General features: G+C 38.0%; 2 protein-coding genes across 3 annotated transcripts in view; one reads left to right on the top strand and one right to left on the bottom strand.

Annotated features, from left to right (window-relative positions):
• Positions 1 to 18,450, bottom strand: part of parp1 (poly (ADP-ribose) polymerase 1) — a 78,038-nt gene that overhangs the window by 40,213 nt on the left and 19,375 nt on the right. For both annotated transcript variants that reach the window (XM_041252766.1, XM_041252765.1), the window contains exons 3-4: positions 15,679 to 15,794; positions 12,535 to 12,749 (exon numbers count right to left, since the gene is read on the bottom strand). In XM_041252766.1, the coding sequence (XP_041108700.1) occupies positions 12,535 to 12,749; positions 15,679 to 15,794 (331 nt within the window). The remainder of the gene's footprint in view (positions 1 to 12,534; positions 12,750 to 15,678; positions 15,795 to 18,450) is intronic.
• Positions 9,107 to 10,120, top strand: LOC121316615 (adenosine receptor A2a-like). The gene has a single exon (XM_041251656.1). The coding sequence runs from the start codon at positions 9,107 to 9,109 to the stop codon at positions 10,118 to 10,120; it is 1,014 nt and encodes a 337-aa protein (XP_041107590.1).

Raw genomic sequence — 18,450 nt, forward strand, 5'->3', positions numbered from 1 at the left:
CAGACCAAAGTGGCAGCCTTACTGGACAAGCACGCCATTCGTCTCGTAGATTCCACCTCTCTTGGAGAGGGGTTCTACTCGAGATACTTTCTGGTACCGAAGAGGGGTGGTGGCTTTCACCCCATTCTGGACCTGCGGCTTCTCAACCGGTTTCTGAAACAGAACTCATCGTCACATACTCCAGTCTGTCCAGCCGGGCGACTGGTTTACCACGGTGAACTTACGGGACGCGTATTTTCACGTTCCCATTCGTCCACAGCACAAGAAATATCACCACTTCGCCTTTCAGGGCAGCGCGTACGAGTTTTCTGTGCTGCCCTTCGGCCTCTCCCTAGCTCCCCATACGTTTTCAAAGTGCATAGACGCTATCCTCGCCCCCTTGCGGCTCTAAGGAGTCAGAATAATGAATTACCTCGACGACTGGTTGATCCGTTTCCCAGTCGCAGGAGGGAGTGGTGGCCCACACTGCGCTAGTGATGGAGCAACTAGTGAGGCTGGGCCTCACCATCAACGATGCAAACGATCCGGCTCGACTCCACTACGATGTACGCATACCTGTCGGACGACAGGGTAGCAGCTCTATAGCACCACTTCTCCCTGTTTTGACAGGGATCGAGGGTGCCCCTTGTTTTGTGTCAGCAACTACTGGGTCTGATTGCAGCAGCGGTATCAGCCATCGAGCTGGGTTTATTGCGCAAGCGCCCGCTACAAACGTGGATCAATGCATTCTGTCGATGGCCTAGCCCACGTGTTTCCCTGCCTCTCTCAAAAAGATCCAGTCAGAGAAGGCATCAGTTCTCCTAGTGGCCCAAGAGAATTTGGTTTTCATCCCTGTGCCAGCTATTAAACGGCTATTTTTCTGGCTACACGGTTTCTCCAAGGCGCTTTGTGATTGCACCCTCCTAGGAGGGCTACTCTCCCTGAATGGAGCCTTGAGATTGTACTGGAGGCTCTCACGCAAGCCCCGTTTGAGGCTATATATTCCATCGAGTTGAAGCACCTGTCCATGAAGACAGCCTTCCGCTTGGCTATCACTTCCGCAAAGTGGGTTAGTGAGTTGCAGGCGCCGTCGGTGCATACTCCTACATGCATATTTGGGATGATGGTAGCATAGTGTCACTGGGTGCAAACCCTGCTTTTCTCCCCAAGGTGGTTACAGCCTTCCACATGAATCAGTTTGTGGAACTGAAGTCCTTTCATCCTCCACCGTTTGCTATGGAGGAGGATAAGAAGTTGAACCTTCTCTGCCTGGTATGGGCATTGAGATGTTATGTGGCTAGGATGCAAGTGCTGCATCAATCTGACCAGCTCTTCGTCTGCCATGGAACACAGACGCTTGGTCAGCCCCTTTCGAAGCAGTGGCTGTCACATTGATTTGCGGATACAGTCTCGACTACATATGATGGTGCTGGTTTACCCCCACCTCGACGGGTAGCAACATATTTCACGAGAGGTGTGGCTACGTCACGTGCCCTCTTTCGAGGTGCCTCCATGGCTGAGATTTGTGATGTGGCTAACTGGGCTACCCCCACGTACCTTTTCCAGGTTCTACCATCTGAATGTGGTAGATCCCTCATTGCCCCCTGTAGGCACTAGGGTCCACAAGGTTGCACTCTCGCACCGCCGACCTTGGTCAGGCAGGGCTAGGCGTCCCTCATATGCTGCCGTTTTCTCCCTCGCGATGGCTCTGGTATTTCCCATAACGATGTTTTGGTGGCCATCTTCGAATTGAAAGGAAACGTTAGTTTACCTACCGTAAACCTGGTTCCCTGAAAGAGAAGATGGCCACCAACCACGAGATCACAACAGTCGACATCACGGTTTCGTCGCGAAAGAGAGAGAGTCTTCCCTGCATGATGGTTAAGTACCTTCGGATGATGGGACCGAGGGGAGAGGGCCTATCGGCAGCTTTAATAGTAAGAGCTCAGTGACACCTACCAATAGACAGGAGTGTATCCCATAATGATGTGTTGGTGGCCATCTTCTCTTTCAGGGAACCAGGTTTACGGTACGTAAACAAACGTTCTGAGTTAACCTTTTGCTCTTAATACGGTTTGTATACACACAGTTCGGTTACAAAGGACTAGTTAATCCTGCACTAGTTAATCCTGTTCAGAGTAAGTATCGAGTGCAGTTATTAATTCAGTTCTGTTAGTTAATGCGCACTGTGTGTGTGTGTATTACAACTGCACTCACAGAACTGCAGTTTCTGCGCAACTAATGATGTCATGATGAACATAGCTATATACACACACGATTGATACACACACACACACACACACACACACACACACACGATGAGCCAAGTTGATTTTGTAATATTAACAGTAAATTCACGGTAAAATAAGTGGACACATACAAATTACTTTATTTAATCCAAGTAGTTTTTTGTTGCAAGGAAAGAAAAAAAAAGTATTTTTGCAACTTAAATAAAACAATATTGGACAATACTTATCCCCAAACGCCACAGTCCGACCGCAACTCGTTTTTTCACAAATACCGAATTTCTCATCTGTGTGTTTTGGCACTCCAGGAAATATCTCAGTAAATGACAGCGACACACATACGACTCCTTAAACGTGTACATTTTAATCCAGTCATTTGGAACCTACTCAAGTCGTTACCACCAGCCTTTTGGTCTGAAGATCGCCCAAATGTACAGTCATGGTACTGCATTTAGCAGTGCAGAAAAAGCAAAACAGGGTCTCAGATGGTTTTTCAGTAAAGAGCATAACTGTGCTTGATGAGCTCGATTACGTACAGTACTTTCTTCCAAAAGCATAAACCAAACAAACACAGCCTCCATCTTGTTACACAAAACCTGCATGTAATCACGGTCCGAGTCGAGAGGTTTGTTTAAACAGGGGGTGCACTCACTTCAGTAATGAAAGGTGTATGTGTACAACAAACAACTTCAGCGAGTGTCGTTTGGTTGTCAAGTCAACTGCAGTGTGTGTACATAGCCTAAGTGAAGCAGTATAGCTGTGACATTTAAGAGGTCAGTCAAGTCTGAAAGCTTGAGATTAACATTCAGAATGACAAAGAGTATTGAGAAAAACAAATTAAAACTCTTAATTCTAACAGTGGTTTTGTATTTCTACTAGCAACATGACCTGAATGCCGTAAATCCCGAACAAATCGAGTTGTTGACAGCTAAGTTTATGCAAGACATAACCGTACATTTTATGGTTGATATTTTATTTTTAAACACTGAAACTCAAAATCAATTATTGTAAGATGACGTTGGTTTTATGTTGGGAAATATTTTTAAGAAAAATAAAAAACTGAAATATCTTGCTTGCATAAGTATTCAACCCCTGTGCTGTGGAAGCTCCCAGTTTGCACCGATGAAAGAAATTGCCCTAACGAGGACACAATTACCTTACCATTGGCCTCCACCTGTGAACCATTAAAGTTGCGGTCACATTTTCTGGATAAAAACCCCACTGTTGCAGGATCACTGGTAAGGCTGTGAATCTGAAGGAAAATGAAGACCAAAGAGCATTCTACAGAAGTTGGAGATAAAGTAATACAAATGCATAGATTAGGGAAAGGGTACAAAATAATATCCAAGTGTTTGGATATCCCAGTGAGCACAGTTGGATCAATAATCAGGAAGTGGAAGCTGCATCACACCACCCAGGCACTGCCAAGAAAAGGCCGTCCCTCAAAACTCAGCGCTCAAAGAAGAAGGAGACTTGTGAGAGAAGCCACAGAGAGGCCAACAATCACTTTGAAGGAGCTACAGAGTTCAGTGGCTGGGAGTGGAGTAATGGTGCACCAGTCAATCATATCAAGAGCTCTGCATAACACTGGCCTGTATGGGAGGGTGGCAAGAAAGAAGCCGTTACTCAAAAAGTACCATCTGAAAGCACGTCTGGAGTTTGCCAGAAAGCATGAGAGTGACCCAGCTGTGATGTGGGAAAAGGCTTTGTGGTCAGATGAGACCAAGATAGAGCTTTCTGGCCAAAACTCAAAGTGCCATGTGTGGTGCAAACCTAACATTGCCCATGCCTCAAGACACACCATCCCTACAATGAAGTATGGTGGTGGCAGCATCATGCTGTGGGGATATTTCTCATCAGCAGGGACTGGGCATCTTACACAATTGAAGGAAGAATGGATGGAGCAAAATACAGGAAAATACTGCAAGAGAATCTGCTTCAGTCCGCTAAAAAACTGAAGCTTGGGAGGAAACACTCCGACACTGTGTGCAACGCTGGTACACACTTACCCAAAAAGACTTAAAGCTGTTATTGCACGAAAGGTGGCTCTACCAAATATTAATGTGTGGGGGTTGAATACTTATGCAAGCAAGATATTTCAGTTTTTTTTTTTCTTAAAAATAATATAAGTCCTGATTGGCAGATTTTACCGGAAATGAAATCAAAGTATATGATAGTTAGAGGTGAAAGTAACTAATTTCTTACCGGTGTAGTGTTATTTTCAGGTACGTGTTAGAAAGTGGTACACTGTGCTTGATCGCGCATGCATACATAACTTCTGCTACGAAAATGCCTATTCAAATGTGTTATGTGATGTTGTTTTGAGTCTTTTACATCTTTAGTTGAATTTGTGATATTTCCCAGTCATTTACATTATTTTTAACATATTTTCTAGCATTTTGAAAAATATTATGTGAATATTTATCATATGCAATACATTGGGTCTTGTACATTTTTTTTTTTTTTAAACTTGTGCAACTTTGCAGTGGACCTCTTTTTTTCTTCTTTTTTTGTACCATTTTTTGACAATAGGAAAACACCCACCAGATATCAAATTGAAAAACAACACCCATATATTTGAACTTGAAGCTTATCTATAAACCTCACGTACATTCAAACAGTATCCAATACCAAAAGAAGATAATGACAAACAAGTTGCTAAATACATGCAAATAAAATAATCTGCCTAGAAAATAAATCAAAACCACTTTTGCATTTTTATTTATTTGTGCATTTCACCCGAGGGACATTTCCCCCACTACCACTAGTTTAATGAAAATTGACTAGATTTTAACTGAGCTATTTTATTTATTTATTTTTAAATCCCTGAAGTACAAAAAAACCTTGTATTGATTGTATCCTTAATGCTTGTTTTAGCTACCAATACAATACATTTAGGAGGTGCAATCAGTAGTACCAGACAGGTAATAATCTAACACATCCTGCATTGAGAGCACAATTTCTAAACACCGAGTTCAGAATTTGTTTTGGCTAAACTGCATCACGAAGTTCATGTATGGTTTGTTTGTTAGGGGTGTGCAGCATTATTCTAAAATATGCAAATAATGAAAGCAAAAGATTAACAAAGGAGCTAGTGAAGTGGCAGACAAGTCTGTCTCTATCCATACTCTGTCAAATGGATTTCAACTGGCTCCGACTCAACGGTAAGAACACTGGTTATTTTACCATAGTAATGTCAAGAATTCTAGGATTAGAATACAAAATAATCCATCAATTTAAAACAGATCTGTAGATTATGGGAAATGTAATCTAAAGATTAGAATGTCCTGCCGGTTTGTGAATGCTTTTAGAGATCAGATTACACAGCTGTATATATAACACTGTACATACAAATTGGAAGGAAAAAAATAAATAAATGCAGAAATCAATGTGACCATTAAGATAGCCTTTGGGCTCTCTGCAACAACACTAATTTCCATTTATCTATGGGATTCATTAGTGGGAATAATCGACGACTCCTAAATAAAGGATGACAGACGTACTCATTCAAGTTTTGTAGCTTGGGCATAAGGTTTGGCATCGATTGTAAATAAAAACAATTTTTTTTTTTTTTTTTTTTTTAAAAAGTGACCACATCTTGTCTCCAGCATCCCTAAGGCAGGGTCCATTCTAGCCACTCTCCCCTGATAAGTAATTAACATCCCACAGAGTAAGTAGGGCCTTTCCAATCACTACTTGCTTTTCTAAACAAACAAGACACAGAAAGCCTATAAAAAAAAAAATAAGAAAAAATAAAAAACATGTTTGTTCCGTCACCTGCGAGATCTTTCAGAGAATGGCTAGACTAAAAATCATAAAATGTGTCTATAGATCTTGACAAGCACAGTGTGTCCATATTTCTTGCTGGTGTTGTTTTTAATTACCAACAGCATACGTCTTACATCTGCTTTATTTGGTAAGTTTACATTTTGAACAATTTAAGTTAAATCTATCTGTGTATTGGCTTTATGCAAGTCATGTCAGCTTTTTCATTTAAGTTTTGATGCTTAATCGAAACGGGTGTAATAATGTCTGCATAACATTGTATTTTCTGATGGTGATTCATTGAGTGATTTTTTTGTTGTCAGTTCTATGCAGAATTACTGAATAGTGCATTATAGGGTGATATACCACTATATCTATATATATATATATATATATATATATATATATATATATATATATATATATATATATATATATATACACACACTATTCTATCTATATGGGCAGTCAATCAGTTAAATACTGCAATTAACGCATTTATTTCTTTTGAGATTGTCTATTTCTTGATGTTTACTTTAAAACTTATTTTTGTATTAATACACAAGGCTTTTATCAGTATCCAATCTGATTGCTTCCTGACAACCCCTGGTTTAAAAAAAAAAAAACTAGTAAGTGTCTCTCTATCACAGCTGATATGAGGCAGTTATATGCGATGTAAAAAAATCATACCCAGCTTAGCATCACCTGTTTTAAACAGAATATTCTTCTCATTAGTGAAATTCGACTCACATTCAAGGTACTTTATTTTATTTTTTTAGTGCATACGTATATTTACATACCAGTGATTAAAATTGTTAATGCTGACAGTCTATACATTAACAGGACCTGAAAACTTAATTCATCTCAACCTGAAAAATACTCTTGCCAAAAGAAAGTCATGTAGAATAATTTACACGTGTGTGTTTATATATACAGTTTTTAATGTGGCTTAAATTGCATTGAAACACTGAATGCTCATACTTACAGACTGATATAAAACATTTCTGGGTTTTTCAATCTTGAATATGGCAGCAACTCAGCACAACAAAATTAACAGAGTGCAATGCTTATGATCTGCCTAACGACTAAATTTCTTATAAAAGTATATACACTTTAAAAAGAAACTAACAAGAAAATACAGTATAATTTGAAATGCATTAAATGCAAGTAATAAACTGACTCAATTGTGATTTAGAAGTTGGTTCAAACAATTTAACAGCAAATGCTGGAATTTCTGTATAATTCTGTGTAAATAAACATAAAACTATAAAAGGGGCAACAATATTAATCCAGCATTAGGACAACTGTTTTTTTAAGCTGGGTTGTTTTTTTGGATAATAATAATAATAATAATAATAATAATAATAATAATAATAATAATAATAATATTTCACTTGTATAGCACAAGGAATATAAAAAAGTCTGTGTAATATATAATTGAGTCACAAATAAACAGATCCAAACAAATATGGTTTTCAAACTATTTAAAAGATTCAACTGTGCTGATATCAATCAATCAGGAGCAAGTTCCAAAGACAAGGGGCATTATAAAACTAAATGCTCAGGCTCCAGCAGAGTTCAAACGAATTTTAGGGACAGTCAGAAGATTAGCATTTTCAGATCTCGCGGAACAACCCGGAACACAAGGGGTCAGCAGAGCTTGAAGAGCTTAAAGAACTTTAAAAAATAACTGCATTAATAATAAGACAAACAAATGAGAGCGATTAAATAATATAGTATGAATTAAATGTGACTAAAACCAAGATTAACATTTATCGTGAGATTCATTTTTTGAATTGCTTGACAGCCCTAATCTATAACCTTTAACTGAATTAATGAAAATAAATAAATAAATAAATATTATATATATATATATATATATATATATATATATATATATATATATATATATATATATTTTTTTTTTTTTTTTTTTTTTAAACACACATGTGTCGTGGTTTCCAGGTATGGAGCAGATTTCTGGTGTCTAACATATTCAGCCACCAGAACCCAGACAAAATATTCTTCTTTGAAACTAGTGCACAAGGTTATGGTTAGGGTTGGTGCAAAGGCAACATTTCAAAGAGGAAGCTTAGAGATCCAGCAAGAAAATATATTTGCAAGAATAAAGAATTTGTTTCAGGACTGTTTACCTTGTTGGTATGCATTTACTACTGCTTACTTAGTATTTATAAATGCCAGTTTCCTAAATATTGCTGGGACGAAAATGAAATGTTCATGTTCCAATATATAAATAATATAATTTATTATTTAAATGTAGAAAAATATTCCAGGACTAAGAATACATTCTATAAGCTTTACCACATTTTTACACATATGTATACTGAATGAGGGTTTTCAGTTAGTTTTAAAGTATATGGCATTACAAGTTAGTAAAGTGCCAACAGGTGAAGAGTGTGGGGGGGTGTCCCCCCTTCCACTGGGAAATGTAAAAAAAACAAATAAATAAACTAAATAAATAAATAAAGGGATTTAAATGGTGCACTCTCACATGGTTTAAGCATGTGCTCGACTAGTAGTGGTCTGCTTGTAGTGTTGTCCAAAGTACTCCATTAGTGCAATGAAGGAGCTTTATTTCAGCACTGCTCACAGCAAAGCAAAACCAACAAGAAAGACACGACAAAAAAACACACACACACACACAAACATCCATATTTTTCATCAGATATTGTAATGTCCCATATAAAAAGTGTAGAAGAAATGTGTTATGGTATGTTATAAATGTTTCCCACAGTGTTGTGAAAAGGACACAATTCCAAAAAAAAAAAAAACCCACACCTGATCCTGGAGGAGGGGAGCATTGAGAAACAGGTGGTCCTTTCAGGGTAAATATTCTGTACTGAATAATGGTGAAAAACAAACTTTGGGTAAAAACATTTAGGAGTGTGCAAGTCATAAGCCTAATTTTCTCAAAAAATGAAAGTAATGAATCTAAAATATACAATGAAAATAAAAAAGATTAATTTAATTAATTGCAGTTACATTGTAGAGTAGAGCCTTGTCTAAACACAGTCTCAATACCAATGATTGCAAAAGGCTGTGCTGATGCATGTTCTTATTTAAGCAAACAGATCCGTGTTTCTATTTCAGGTAACATGGACTGCGATATCAGTCAGCACCTAACCCAGAAAATGAATGATTCTAAAAACAGCAGCATTCTGGAAACTCTGCCTGCAGATCAAGTTCTTCAGCTCAACATCCCCTATGCTGCCGCAGAACTTGTGATTGCTGTGCTCTCCACAGTGGGCAACATGCTTGTCTGTGTTGCAGTGATGAAGAACAGAAAACTACAAACAGTCACCAACTACTTCCTGGTCTCACTGGCCACTGCCGACATCTGTGTGGGAGCCCTGGCCATCCCTTGCGCTATAATGACCGATTTGGGCATTCCCAGGTACAACCTATACCTCTGTCTACTAATGCTGTCAGTGCTTATCATGCTAACCCAAAGCTCAATTTTTAGCTTGCTTGCTGTGGCAGTGGAGCGTTACATTGCAATCTTCCTCCCCTTCCATTATCAGACCATCATGACCCCGAGAAATGCCATAATCATTATCATTGTCACCTGGATTTTAGCTTTCTTGATCGGACTGGTTCCTCTGATGGGGTGGCATAAAACGTCTCCCGACTCAGGTTACTGTTTCTTTGTCTTTGTGGTCGATATGACGTACATGGTTTATTTTAACTTCTTTGCCTGCGTGCTGACCCCCCTCATCATCATGTTCCTCATCTATGCCCAGATCTTCATTGCTGTGAAGCATCAAATCAGGCGAATGGCAGCCAACAACATCCAGAGCAATGTGCAGAACAAGCAAGCAGACAGCATTAAAAAGGAGATGAAGACAGCCACCTCCCTGTTTCTGGTTCTCTTCCTATTCACCATCTGCTGGATTCCTCTGCACATCATCAACTGCTTTATCGTGCTCTGCCCCCATTGCTCCATCCCACTACCGCTACTCCTAACGGCCATCATCCTGTCCCACGCCAACTCTGCCGTCAACCCCATCCTCTATGCTTACAAGATGAAGTCTTTCCGGAGGACCTTCAAGGCCATTTTCCTGTGCTACAGCAATGTGGTAGAGCCAGAGGACTTACCAGAGGAACACTAGGATTCATGTTCAGTAAAAAGTTTAATTTAAAACATTGTTTTTCATACTCATTTTATTTTGCTATATGTGCAATTTTTGTAACCATAGTTAAATAGGTTTCTCTGCTGAGATACAAACACCTTGCAAAAAATAAAAAGTAAATGAAAAAAAGACAAGTAATACAAATTAAGCTCAGCTGTAGACAAGTCCATAACCTTAGCCGATTATGTTGTTATCTGCATAAAACTAAATTTTATGTATCAATAGTTTCAGAATACATGCCCAAGAAAATAATTCTGGATATTGGAAGTGGGAATCTACTGAATTTGTGTAACTACATGTTATCACTGTGCAGGTGCTTTAAAATGTAAATCAAGGGGCTCCCGAGTGGCGCATCCAGTAAAGAGACTCCGCGTGAAGTACAGGATGCGTCCTATAGCCTGGAGATTACTGGTTTGAGTCAAGGTTATGCCATCGCTGATCGTGGCCAGGAGTTCCCAGGGGGCGGCACACAATTGGTCGGCGCGGGAACCGGGATAAAAATTAATAACTGGACATTCCAAATTGAGGAGAAAACCAGGGTATAACCATTGGCAATGACTAAATTTATATTAAAAAAAAAAAAAAAAGAAAAAAATGTAAATAAAACAGAGCAGAACAATGTTCGTATATTAGCAGTTGAGCACTTTAATTACATCAGGTTAGTCAAAATAAAAGCTGGTAACATTATGCACAAACCTGTTTATATTGAATGGAGGGAGGTCCTTAAACTGAATACATGTATGTATGTTATAAAACAGCTTTATAAATTGTTCATAGATAGTGCCAATTGAATTATAAAAAAGGCTACAAATATTTTGAACTGAATAATGCAGAGCATTAAATTGCTACATGCCTTCCTTTGTTATAAGCCTCATCACACTAGAGAGTGCTAAAACCCTGTTGCTGAGAGGAATAGATATGACATAGTTTTGCATGTACTGTACCTTAGAATAAGCCATACATGACCACTGTCTTGGAACCAGAAAAATGTGAAATGTGTCTATAAATTAGACAAACTTTTTTTTTTTTTTTTTCAAATCTTTAGATGCTGTGCAACTAATAGCATATATGTAAAAAATAAAAAAATGCATCAAAATAAAAAGTATAACAAACCTTTTGCTTTAAGCATTCCAAATGTTTATTCACAACAAAGAAAATGTTGATGACTATTTGAAAAAGTTGGGCTAGTGTTAACTAAAGTTTATGACCACTACACAACATACATATGTACGTAGTGGTCCATTTATTCAGCACCTGTTAGGCGCGTTGGGGTCAATTTATTTTCACATGCACGGTTTAAAAAGTAATTGTATTTACAGTAAAACAGGTTTAAAAGGCACTGCATATCAACAGGACACTCAGTACTGCATCTCCAGCCCTGCCCAACTCCTTGTTTGCTATATTTACAGGGTTCTCCCCAGCCGGCCGGCAGAACATTATAGCCAGCAGCATTTCAAATTAAAAATAAAATTTGCCTTAACAAATATATAATACAACAAAATAATTTGAATACTGTGTTGTCTTTCAATGACTATCTGTTTTTTTGTCCATTTATTCAGCCTCTGCCAGGCACATCAGGTCCAATTTATTTTCACATGTGCAGTTTATTTTGCATGTGATGTTTAAAATCCCCACCCCACCACCACCGAGTAAAACAGGTTTAAAGGGCATTGCAATGCAAAACAACATCAGTACTGCATCTCCAGCCAAGCCCCACCCCTTGTTCACTGTATTTTTCACTTACCTCTTTATAGGCGTGCATACTGATAAATCCCCTCCTGATCACTCGTTTTATCACCAAACTCCTCAATAATGAGATCCAAGTCATTATTTTATTACTGTAACATCTCACAAAGCTCCAAGTCATTACTTTATTGCTTTTTATGCAAATGTCTGATATTCTTTGACCACTGGATGCGGAAGCAGCCATCTTCTTTGTTTGTGTCTGCATTATCTCTGTGGTGCAGGGGCTACGTGTATTGCTCAGATATGCCCCCTTTTTTTCAGGCTCCTATCAGTCTCACACGGCCATTGTAAGGCTCAGCTTTCTCCAGAGAAAAAACAACTAGAGACCCATGCTTGATGTCTTTTTCATGAAATCAGACAGGGTTCGATCTCGGACTGGAAAGGTAAAATTGTAATGTCGGACCAGGTCCGACATAGGACCGCAAACGGGTTAAACGTTTGTATAACGTTTACTCAACAGCTTCTTGTTCAAAACCTTGTTGGCATTCAACTGTTTAATCAGTTATTTCTTCAGATCATTCAAACCCATAGACTGCAGTTTAACCATTTGTGATTGTTATTAAGGACTTGTCAATGTGCACAGATAAGTACTTAAAACAGCCAATAGTTTCATCATTAGGATATACATTTACAAAAAAAAGACTTACCCTTCACTTTTGACAGCTGGGAGCCTTTTGTTCAGCTCTTCTTTATCTTCTGCCTTTAAATTGGGAAATCCTTTCAGCTGAGATGCGTTGTATGCTGGCATGAACCCAAGCTCTTCTCGTCTACTAATGAAGCAGCCAATGTGGTACCAACGATCTATCATACCAAGCTGAGGTTTCTCAGGATCCACCATCTTCTTGGACACACGAATTTGTTCCTGGAAAGATGAAAAATAAATAAAAATGAGATTCATGCAAAGTGACAGGATGCGTTTGTATTTTTTTGAGAAATGAAAACATGTATTGCATTGCAGACAGTAATTTGTTTAATTATGTTGTCATCTTATTTGTCGAAGTGTATAGCCGACAGTATTTTTTGTTTAAAAAGGTGACATTTATTGTATTAAATATTTTTATCTTCAGGAAGTTGCTCACTGTATTTTAAAAACATTATTTTGGTCGGTATAATTTATGTCTATGCATAGTTAAAATCTATATTTGCCAAATGAGTATTTCCTTTTAAAAATGTTGTTTGTGGACAGGTCATATACTGTCCAGCAAATAAGTGTTTATGTAGGCTCACGTTAAAGTTATATTATTGTCATGGTAAATTGCTCAGTGAGTCTTTTCAATAAATTGAGTGGGAAAGTGCGTACAAACACTTTTCTTCATGTAGACAATAATGTCTTTGACGTTGTAATCAAGTCTACGTGGGTTATCTAAACCTGTTAATATAGAAAACAAACACGTTGTTTTCATGGAAGATGGTGTTTTAAGGTGTATATATAATTTGAGAAACGCACAAAACACTTGGCTTCCTATACACACCATCCTAAAGTGCAGTTACATTATTTATATGAACATCTGTAATCCTAGTTGACATGATGGATGTACTCGCACCAAATACTGTAATAATTCAGATAGCTCTCCAATTTAATGTAGTGCCCTGTGCAAATCTCTCATCCTCACTTCTACAATGAACGATCACCAGTTGTCCCCACTCACCAGTTGTTATTTCGGGAAAGATAAAACGACATATCACAGGTTATACTTTTTAGTTGTAGATTATGTGAAACTCCGTGCAAGAATATATATACTTGTACACTGATACACACATGTTTGTTATATACATTTTAATAGTAAGCAGCAAAAATGTCTGTTCTCAATAATTTAAACATGGAATTGTCCTTTTGACTGTGTTACAATAAGCTATTAGTGAGATTTTTCACACTTAAATAATTTTTCATTCTTTTTGAAAATGCATAAAAGTTTTTCATCGCTCGTTTTATTCCAGTGCAGTTCTAAATCTTGCAGTGAAGAATTTCACTGCTTGAAACAGCGAAACTATCTACACAAGTTAAGTGTCTGATAGCTTGACCAACATTTCAAAATTGCCTGATCGCTTGACCACAGTATATAATTGCACAAAAAAAATAAATCTGAAGACAAATGTATAATGGTTTCTGATACAGTATGTCAGCACATACAAATTATACAGATGTATTTCTCTTTTGCTGTATTATTTGTACGAAGAAAACCTAATATAAATATCTGCGGCGATTACAAATTTAAAATGACAACGCTGGTGAGAGTTTGCCATGTCTTTGTAAATTGGGAATTAAACTTAACACCTATTAATGAATAGACATGTCATATTACAAACTCATTACATTTTAAACAAACATAGCTGCACATAAAAATAAATGGCATGACAAGATAAATTTCTGCTTGTCATAACTCATATACAAAATAATGCATGTATTGTATTATTTCTCTTTTGCTAATACTTGCAAATATATTGCAAGTACATGTATGAACAAAACCTATAATATAAAAACAGCCAGTGATAACGTAAATTTTGTAAACTAAGTAGCCTAAAGTTAATCTAGTATTACACAACATGAAAAACATGTTATTATTACCACATATAATGTATCTTTTAATAAAGACCATGACAAGATTAAGACAAACAATTAACTAGACACAATGAAAAGATCGCAACAGCCTTCTTAAAGTTCAGACAGAAAAACTCGACAGCTTAACTTTGCCTTGAAGCTCTAAGATTCGCGCATGCATAGAAAGGCTGAAAAAGGCAAACGCTAACTTATTTCCTGTGACAATGGCCTCCAATACTCGCTGGTGTCTAATAGACGTAGGGGCTGTTGGGAAATATGGTAAATAAACGGGGGTCATCAATAATATAATGTGCATCATACTGAATGTACAGCCATGTATGTGTATTGGCTGGAACAGCGAGCTTACCAATCTGTTTTTCAACAGCGATGGAGACACCAGGATGAATAAGAACTGAATTTTATTTTAAAAGGTACACGAAATGCATACATGTTTTTTTTTTTTTAATAACGTTATTCATTTCAAAACCAGGTTGTGATGCTTTTTTGAACGTGCTGAAAATAAGCCAAACAATCTTGTTTTCTGATATTAACAGGGTTGCCTTTAGTGTAATTATGTGTACGTGTTTGTTTTTTTTTTGTATTAACAGTATTTCGTGCATTTGAATCTTGCAAGGAATACTTGGTGGTGTACAATATAAACTTATTACCCACTGACACAACCTTTAATGATGTTGCTGGAATGTTGTAATTTACTTATGTTGTTTCTATAAGGTTGTGTACAGACAGATTTATGAGTGCATCTGAAGTATTTGCAAATGCTAGTGATCTTACATAATAAATGCAGAGTCTCCAATAAGCACTGGGGCTACTGGCAAATACTGTAATTAAACGGCAGGGCATATATAAAATACCTAGAATCCCACTATCGCATCCCAGACCAGAGATGGCAGAATAACGTTTCACAGTCATGTCAGTCAAAAATATTACTTTTACTTTGTCACAGCAATTTTCTGGGACAGATTTTTTCAAAAACAAAGTTTAAGAGATGTCAACCAGATTAATCTGGACATTTATGACTATTTAAAAAAAATATATATCTATATATAAAAAAATCTACAAATCACGCGACTCTACAACAGCAGTTTTTTGTAACTAGTGCCTTATTTAAACTGCATATGCGGTTAAATTCTTACAATTTTCTCCAAAAGAGAAAACACTTCTAAAGAAATGGATCTCATACCCCAACAAAGGACTTTTTTGGCACCTCCTCATACAGGAGGTGATACGTTACCTTGTCTATCTTCTGCTCACACCCCTTACAGGTACTTCTGTTGGATTTAGCATACTCCACAGCAAAATCACTCAAGGTCTTCTCTGCTTTACCGCTGCCCTCTTTATCACCTTTACCTGATAAATCAAAAGAGAATAAAAGGTTTCTTATTCCAGGTCATCCAACTTTATTAGTTACTTGATACAGTTCTACACTAACAGAGCTCACATGATTCTGGATGCTTTTTGCACAGCAATTCACCTTGCCATGGAACAACTGTTTTCCTTGGTTAAAAAAAAAAAAATGTGTGTATGTATGTGTGTATATATAAGGTACCAGGGAGGGGGTTAAAATCCTTCCCTGCTAAAAACCTTGTGAGAATGCACATTTGGGTATTATGGGGTTTAATTTGTATAATTGTTTAATAGTCCCCTGCACCTGATGGTAGTTGTAAATTAGAGCCAGGTGCAGGGTATTTAAGAGAGACAGGCAGTTTGTTCAGGGCTGCTGTGTGTAGGGAGGCAGAAGTTGTGGTCTGCTTCCAAGCAGTCAAGGTAAAGTGCTGTAGGAAACCGTGGAAGTTTGAGTAACAGGTAAACAGCTTAGCTGTCCTGGTTCAGTTAGGTTCCAGACTGTATAGTTAGTGCTCCAGGAAGGAGCTAGGTGTTTGTTTGTTTTGTTTAATTTATTTGATTGGTGTTTATTAAAAGTGCGCGTCAGCGCTAAGAAAATTCCATTTCTGTGTCCTGGGTCTATTTTAAAGGTGCAACGAACTCCGTGAGTGTGAGGATCGTTTACAATATATATATATATATATATATATATATATATATATGACACACACACACACACACACACACACAAAACCGTTTGAAAGTTTTAGGCAGGTGTGAAAAAATGCGGTAAATTAAAAATGCTTTCAAAAGTAGACATGTTAATAGTTTATATTTATCAATTAACAAATTGCAAAGTGAGTGAACAGAAGAAAAATCTACATCAAATCAATATTTGGTGTGACCACCCTTTGCCTTCAAAACAGCATCAGTTCTTCTAGGTACACTTGCACAGTTTTTGAACTCGGCAGGTAGGTTGGCCCAAACATCTTGGAGAACTAACCACAGTTCTTCTGTGGATTTAGGCAGCCTCAGTTCCTTCTCCCTCCATGTAATCCCAGATAGACTCGATGATGTTGAGATCAGGGCTCTGTGGGGGCCATACCATCACTTCCAGGACTCCTTGTTCTTCTTTACGCTGAAGATAGTTCTTAATGACTTTCGTTGTATGTTTGGGATCGTTGTCATGCTGCAGAATAAATTTGGGGCCAATCAGATGCCTCCCTGATGGTGCTGAATGATGGATAAGTATCTGCCTGTACTTCTCAGCACTGAGGAGACCATTAATTCTGACCAAATGCATAAATGCAGCCCCAAACTTGCAAGGAACCTCCACCATGCTTCACTGTTGCCTGCAGACACTCATTTTTGTACTGCTCTCCAGCGAACAAACTGCCTTCTGCTACAGCCAAATATTTCAAATTTTGACTCATCAGTCCAGAGCACCTGCTGCCATTTTTCTGCACCCGTTCCTGTGTTTGTGCACAGTTGAGCCGCTTGGCCTTTTTTCCCACGTCTGAGGTATGGCTTTTTGGCCGCAAGTCTTCCATGAAGGCCACTTCTGACCAGACTTCTCCGGACAGTAGATGGGTGTACCAGGGTGCCACTGTTTTCTGCCAATTCTGAGCTGGTGGCATTGCAGGACATCTTCCGCTTGTGAAGGGAAATAAGCAGGATGTGTCTTTCATCTGCTGCAGCAAGTTTCCTTGGCAGACCACTGCGTCTACGGTCCTCAACGTTGCCTGTTTCTTTGTGCTTCTTCAAAACAGCTTGGACAGCATATCTGGAAACCCCTGTCTGCCTTGAAATTTCTGCCTGGGAGAGACCTTGCTGATGCAGTATAACTACCTTATGTCTTGTTGCTGTGCTCAGACTTGCCATGGTGTATGACTTTTGACAGTAAACTGTCTTCAGCAACCTCACCTTGTTAGCTGAGTTTGGCTATTCCTCACCCAGTTTTATTCCTCCTACACAGCTGTTTCTGTTTCAGTTAATGATTGCGTTTCAACCTAAGTATTAAATTGATGATCATTAGCACCTGTCTGGTATAATTGTTTAATCATACACCTGACTATATGCCTACAAAATCCCTGACTTTGTCCAAGTGTACCTAGAAGAACTGATGCTGTTTTGAAGGCAAAGGGGGTGGTCACACCAAATATGGATTTGACACTCACTTTGCATTTAGTTAATTGATAAATATAATCTATTAACATGTCTATTTTTGAAAGCATTCTTACTTTACAGCATTTTTTCACACCTGCCTAAAACTTTTGCACAGTACTGTGTGTGTGTGTGTGTGTGTGTGTGTGTCTATCTATATCTATATCTATATATATATACACACACACACACACACACAATCTCACAGAATATCTTGGAGCAGATTTATCTAGTTGTTCCACAACTTTTGTAAAATGCCCCATGTTTATTTTCACAAGCACCGTTTTAAATATCCCCCCCCCAATTAAAGCAGGTTTAAATTGTACTGAATCGCAAAGGGACAGTCCTGCATCTCCAGCCAAGCCCCACCCCTTGTACGCTTTATTTTTCACATACCTCTTTATAGACGTGCATACTGATAAATCCTCTCCCAATCACTTGTTTTATCACCAAACTCCTCAATAATGCGATCCAAGTCATTTTATTACTATAACATCTCAAAAAGCTCTGCAAATAT

The sequence above is a fragment of the Polyodon spathula genome, chromosome 6 (assembly GCF_017654505.1).
Source record: "Polyodon spathula isolate WHYD16114869_AA chromosome 6, ASM1765450v1, whole genome shotgun sequence".
Lineage (NCBI taxonomy): Eukaryota > Metazoa > Chordata > Actinopteri > Acipenseriformes > Polyodontidae > Polyodon > Polyodon spathula.

What these genes read in the sequence shown, in the direction of transcription:
- LOC121316615 (XM_041251656.1), top strand. Translation starts at nt 9,107, where the DNA reads ATGGACTGCGATATCAGTCAGCACCTAACCCAGAAAATGAATGATTCT.